The sequence below is a fragment of the Stigmatopora nigra genome, chromosome 15, assembly GCF_051989575.1.
Source record: "Stigmatopora nigra isolate UIUO_SnigA chromosome 15, RoL_Snig_1.1, whole genome shotgun sequence".
NCBI classification, from domain to species: Eukaryota; Metazoa; Chordata; class Actinopteri; order Syngnathiformes; family Syngnathidae; genus Stigmatopora; species Stigmatopora nigra.
Window position 1 is genome coordinate 1,628,419 of NC_135522.1, and position 6,079 is coordinate 1,634,497.

A 6,079-nucleotide genomic window follows, 5' to 3' on the forward strand; every position below is an offset into this window, starting at 1 on the left:
AGTACAGAAAAAAACAGAACATCATAATCACTGCAGTCCAATTTGATTGATTCTGAGAAAAATGGTGATGCTGCGGAACAGAAAATAAAAAAGACAAACCTGCAACAATGGGGCTGATAACATATTATACTAAGTACTTTTCTGAAAACAGGCAAAATAATCTATTGACTGGATATTTTGTTTCCCTTAAAGTTAAATCTTAATTTGTTATTAAACAGCACCTATTCCAATCAAAAGAATGCAACTTCCAGCCAAACCAAGTGTACTTAACTAACTCGTACGACCTGTGTGCGCATATAGTATGCGACATGAAGGAAAACTTCATCTCCCATAATGCAGCGCTGCTCTAAACAAGGCGGTGCTGGTTATGCGCGCGATATCACCAAACATTTTGAAAGGAAAGATGGCGGAAGGCTCCTCGTTTGGAAAACAAAACAGGTTTGTTTTCTTTGCCTTCTGGTTTAAACTGCGTGTTTATGCTCATTTATAATAATAATAATAAATAAATAGTAGCCTTTTTAATGTCGATTGGCGTCACAGCGTCTGGTAACTTGATGTATTTTTTGTCGTTGTCGGGTGTGTCGTTCCGTTTTCAAATGTCGGTCAAGTTTAGAAAAACGAATGCCATTCACTATTAGTTCCAGGAATTGCATTAAAATAATTAATATTTCAATTGTTTTGCAGTCATGGTCCTGTCGCCGATGTGGAAACGACAAGTGAGGTAAGTAATTTACCGTTCTTTCGCTGGCCTACGAACAATTCGACTAACAGTCGAAGGAGAATGTATTGTTAAAAAAATTGCCTTTCAAAACTTTAAAATAACAGTCGAGCGTCACAAATTTCATTTTACTATTAAAAAAAACTTGATATAAATGACAACTTCACATCGACTCAATTGACTGTAGTGCATTTGTAAAGCATCCAGTATCACAAACTATCACTTTTCTTGACAGAAATCTCTTTATTTTAGTTTAAAATACCGATAAATGTATGTATTTTTTTCTTTCCTTGTGATTTTCCGGTCCAGCCATCATCCAAACGATGTCTATCACCCAGTGCCTCAGATGGGATACCCCCAGAAAAGTCACCCCGACTTGAAATACCGTCACCTGGCAAAGAAGCACCCAATGAAGAAGAACAACACCCGGACAAAAACGGCACAGAAAAGACTTTAGAAAGCAGAAAAGAACCTGAAACGTGTCTGCCGGTAAAAGCCATCGCTCGGAGGAAGTCGTGGAGAAGAGCCACCTTGTCGAGGCGGTCCCTGTCGGCCATTTGTAACCCCTATAAAAGTGAGGTGAACGTATTGCTCAATGGAATGATTGTATAAGTACTTTTTAACCAATGTGTGTGTGTGTGTTTTTTGTAGCTTTGTGTTCGGGTATCAGCACATCGTTGTCACAAGAAGATAGATTGGGTTTGTTGATGGAGTCTGCATTAAATGTAAGTTCAAAGCCAAAAAGAATTGCGCATTTGATAGAAATATTTAAAATATGACAAAATATTTTGCCCCCAGCTCTCCATGGATAGCCTTCGTAATTTGCTCCTGGACGTACCAGAATCGTCATCAGAATCATTTGAAAAACAAGGTAAAATACATGTTTTTATTCGCCAAATATTTGTCAAACTAAAAACCAATTTTTGTTCTTCTTTCAGCTAAAAAGCTGAAGAAAAAGTCAATTTCTTTAACCCAAAACATTAGCAGCCAACAACTGCCTCCAAGGTAATTTAGATTTATTCGTTTAATAAGATTTTTTTTTTACTGTGTTAATTGTCCTAAAACCTGCTTTCAGGACCGGCGATTTCAAAGTGCGGGGTGTACATTTGTTCCGAAATACCATTGACAGGTTGGCTTGCGTCAAAGAAGAATATTTTTTATGCACAACACTTCTTTTATTGACGCTTTGCTATGTTTTAGGATTCAAGCTGAAAGTCATTCCTGGGAAAACCTCTCTGAAAAACACAAGATTCTGGCAGAAGAGTTGGAAAAGTAGATTACTAAAATATTAGCGGACAAAAAATGGTGCAAACCATCCATTTGAATCTTCATTTTTGTCGTAGGAAACTTGCTGAGAAACAAAAGAAAGTCATCTCATTGGACCACGAATGCGTCAAGCTGTCTTCGCAATATGGGCTCATCCGGACCAAACCGGACTACAGTGGCCTGTTAGCTAAACGACGGTCCATGCTAAACGCGGTTGCGACTTTTGTACGTATGCCATTTTGGACCACGTCTTATTGCATCGTCATGGTAACCTTGTGTTTTTAAATCCACAGGTGGACACTCGGTGTAAATTCAATCGAGAGCTTCAGTCTGTTAAGGAGGTGTCTCAGTTGATGGTGAAGGAGATCAGTGGAAAATTGGGTAATTATGTGTATTGTGTTATTTTTTATTTTTTTGTGTGTGTGTGGAGGAAAACATGGCCGTGTTTATGCCAAATTATTTTTTTCACTGTTATTGTTAATGAGATAGTAAGGGGAATTATTTTAATTCTACTTAGGTTTTTAAATGTATTATGGCATTTTAGTGTATGTAGTATTTGACGCTCATAGTAACTCACATTTTTTTTTCTCTTTCTTTTTAGCTGCGCAAGCAGGATTTGAAGATCATTCTCCCAAAGTTATTTTGGACCTGATGATGAGCCGTTGTACTTCCAACACAACAACAAAGTCACATTAAATTAAGGCAAGCCCACCATTGTACTAAGTTTTTGTAAATTTCTATTTACAGTATTTTCTTGGTAGGCATGTTTTTTTTAATGCTATAGCATTGCGCTCAAATACGTTTGCTGTAATTGACACGGTTTTCCAGCGGGTGGCAGTAGCTCTCTTGCAAAAAAAAAACATCGTTCAAAGCTAGAAAAATCTGGTGTCTTTTAAGAAATGCCCTCTACATCCCCTCGCATATACAAATAATAAATAAGTAGCCTGAACGTTAACAAACAAAGCTGTACTATTCCGCCGTTATTGTAGGACTTTTTAAAAATTATTTACTCAATTAAATTTCTAAGTAACTATTTTTACTCATCCCAAAAATAAATTAACTGGTTATATTTACATTTCGATTCACATTGCGCATAATATGACCTTTTGGTACAGTCTGACATGTGGATGTCAGGTCTTAATTATAATTAGGCACTCTAATTATTTGCCCAAATAAAATCATGAACTTGAATTATTTGAATTTCATAGTATTTAAAAAAAACTGGTTATAATTACATTTTAGCTCATGTACCCCATAATATGACCATTTGATACAGTATGACATGTGGATGTCATGTTTAAATTATAATTAACCTCTCTAATTATTTCCCCAAAAACACCCTAAAGTTAGATTGTGTTTTAATTTCCTAGTATTTAACCCTTTAATGCCTTATGACTAAAACACATTATTATTCCCCTTCTTAGAAAGAAAAATATGTCCATTAAAGGGTTAAATGTGATCCCCAGCCAGGGTTAATGTACTCTAAAGATCCATGAATGAAGCAGAGCTCCCCTCAGTTTACCCATTTCCGTCTCTGGCTTGACGGCGCTCCTCCTCGCTGGAGCCCGTCGACTCTTTTCTCTTTCGGTCGGTGCTGCATCTATTTCACTTCATCAGTGTCCCTTGACCATTGAAGAGAAAGCCCCTCCCCCCACGGTGACTCACCCCCCACCCCATCCCTCGCATTCGGCTGGGTCACCGATGCAGAACGAAGCTTTGACATTGTACCAGTCAGTCAAAAAGCTTTGTTTGCTATCACTCCTTAGCTCTCTCGGGGAAAAAAAATGCTCGCTAATTAATGTCCCGGTGTTAATTTGAAAAGGGGGTGTGGCCTCCACACCCCAGGAAAAATAAAATAGAGAGAGAGAGGCCATGTCTTTTTTAGCTGTCGAGTGTATGTGGTGATGATCTTGAATAGAGCAAGGGTGACATTTTCAGTGGGGTGGTGTTCAAGGGGCTGACAGGACAAGAGGGAAAAGACGAGTAGGGTTTGTGACCGTGAGAGTTAAGGGGGGGAGGATGGCCGAGGACGGCGCGCAGCGGGAGAGATCGATTCTTATTTAGATGAAAATGAGCCTTGATGCTGCCGAGGTGAAAGGAGGGCACCTTAAGCATCCAAATGAATGGGAACTTTTTACAGAAATCATCCTTAAATGGATGGACAACAATCAAAACAAAAGGGTATACTTTTTTGCGATGCCATTTTTTAATTTAGGCAGTTAAATGCAATTATTTGGGTGTAAAGTGGGTAGTCTTTACAGTGTTTTATTCAAAAGGGAGGGTAAAAACACTTGGGGTGAACCACAATGACATGTTTAGGTTATTTTTTGTTGTTTTTTAATGTTGGGGCTCATCTTTTACAGTGGAAAAATGGAAAGTTTGTTTTAGAAGAGTGGAGGGTGTTTGACTAACTGTATAAATATAGACACCCCGATTGAAATGCCATTATTTTCAGGTATGTGTCAAAGTGGCGGCCCGGGGGCCAAATCTGGCCCGCCGCATCATTTTTTGTGGCCTGGGAAAGCATAGATGTATATTAAATTTCCTGATTTTCCCCTTTTTAAATAAATGTCATTTTTTAATACATTTTTTCTGTTTTTAGTTATTAAATAATTTTGTAAAATCTAAAAAAATATATAAAGATAAAAAATAAACATTGTATTAGATATATAGAAAACTGAATATTCAGGGATTTTAATCTATTTATTAAAAAATAAAATCTAAATAGTATATCTAAATGGTCCACATGAAAGTCCAACACCATTGTGCTAACATAGGGCCACTTACTCTCCGTATTATAGTTATTATTTTTTAATAACTTGATTTGTAGCTTCTATGCGACTTGAATAATGTAAAAAAATATATATTTTTTCATAAAAACCCAACTAGTAAACTGAGTAGATGCTTATACCCCGGCAGCATAAAAGTATTGGGACAAGCTCAATTCCAATTTCATTGGCTGCCAAGTTGATAAAGAGCACCGGCAACCACTTGATAGTAGTAGCATTGTACTATTACCGCTATTAGCATTTAGCCTATTCCTTATACTCGCTGTCTCCGGTTTGAGATTGATTAGCCCCAGATTGGCGTGGACTGATGCGCTGGGAGTCAGCATAAAGCGCCGCCCGCCAGTTTGGTGGCGACGTACCTTATGCACACCCATCATCTCGCCGTGGCGTGCGTATCCGGCCCGGGCGGCCCGCGTCGGCCTTTTCCCTCACGCCATTCGTCTTGGAAGGCTGTCTCTCCGATGTGAGTGATAAACGGCAGCGGAATTGCCCAGTTGGCAAAAAAACAGACACAAGGACACTCGTTTTTTTTTTTTTTTTCAATCTGTGCCGTCATCATTTTTAAACGGGACGCCATGGTTTTTTAGTTGCTTGTTTTGATGCGTTGCCTTTTGACTAATGTAAATTTGAGCGCTTTGGCATTATCAGATGGCTATTTTCTTTGCGTTCAGCTCACTGAGCAGAAACAGATTATTGAGGGTTTATATTGATGCGCCTAATTAGTACCCTTCTCGATTGTCATCAACACATTTTTTTGGTGTACTTTACACTATTTTCACCAGTCAAAGATGTTTACAAAATGCACGACCGGCCTCATTTTAAAATATCTTCAATTCAGTTTAGATTCTGTTCCATTTCTCAGATTTAACATTAAAAAATATCTTTCTTTTACTGCCAATGAATGTAAGAAACTAAATTTACTTATTTAGCTTTAGATAACTTTAGAAAAAAAATCTAATATAAAAGAAGCATCTTGACTGTGATTTTCTTTACATTTTTTCAAGTTACAAGATTTTTTTTAGGTTTTGGAGAGTAAGTATTAGTAGTTTAAATGATTATATGTCTATATATTACTGCTGTTTATCGTGATAATCACATGTAGTCTGTTTTTAGCTTCCCATTAATGTTGGGACACCCCTCATTTAGATATAATCGCAATTACTGTCCAGGATTAGATGGTTGTCAGGTGGAATCTACAAAGTAGAGCACATTTTCTATCCTTCTTTATGCTGTTGAGTCAATTAATTGGTTGGAGGCTCAAACTGATGACATCATAAAACATTTATTAACTGTAGAGGTGACATTT

The 6,079-nt window shown here is 37.5% G+C and overlaps 1 protein-coding gene across 1 annotated transcript; it reads left to right on the forward strand.

Annotated features, from left to right (window-relative positions):
* The first annotated feature begins 286 nt into the window (after positions 1 to 286).
* On the forward strand, positions 287 to 2,703 carry dsn1 (DSN1 component of MIS12 kinetochore complex). Its single transcript, XM_077734794.1, has 11 exons — positions 287 to 438; positions 685 to 721; positions 1,028 to 1,292; positions 1,370 to 1,443; positions 1,517 to 1,589; positions 1,657 to 1,723; positions 1,794 to 1,847; positions 1,919 to 1,990; positions 2,062 to 2,209; positions 2,278 to 2,365; positions 2,586 to 2,703. The coding sequence occupies exons 1-11, from the start codon at positions 368 to 370 to the stop codon at positions 2,678 to 2,680; spliced, it is 1,044 nt and encodes a 347-aa protein (XP_077590920.1). The 5' UTR covers positions 287 to 367; the 3' UTR covers positions 2,681 to 2,703.
* The last annotated feature ends 3,376 nt before the right edge of the window (positions 2,704 to 6,079 follow it).

Excerpts from the sequence above, each read along its gene's own strand:
- dsn1 (XM_077734794.1), top strand. The coding sequence starts at position 368 with ATGCGCGCGATATCACCAAACATTTTGAAAGGAAAGATGGCGGAAGGC. Across the intron at positions 1,293-1,369 it reads CATTTGTAACCCCTATAAAA|CTTTGTGTTCGGGTATCAGC; the intron begins GTGAGGTGAACG and ends TGTTTTTTGTAG. Across the intron at positions 2,366-2,585 it reads GGAGATCAGTGGAAAATTGG|CTGCGCAAGCAGGATTTGAA; the intron begins GTAATTATGTGT and ends CTTTCTTTTTAG.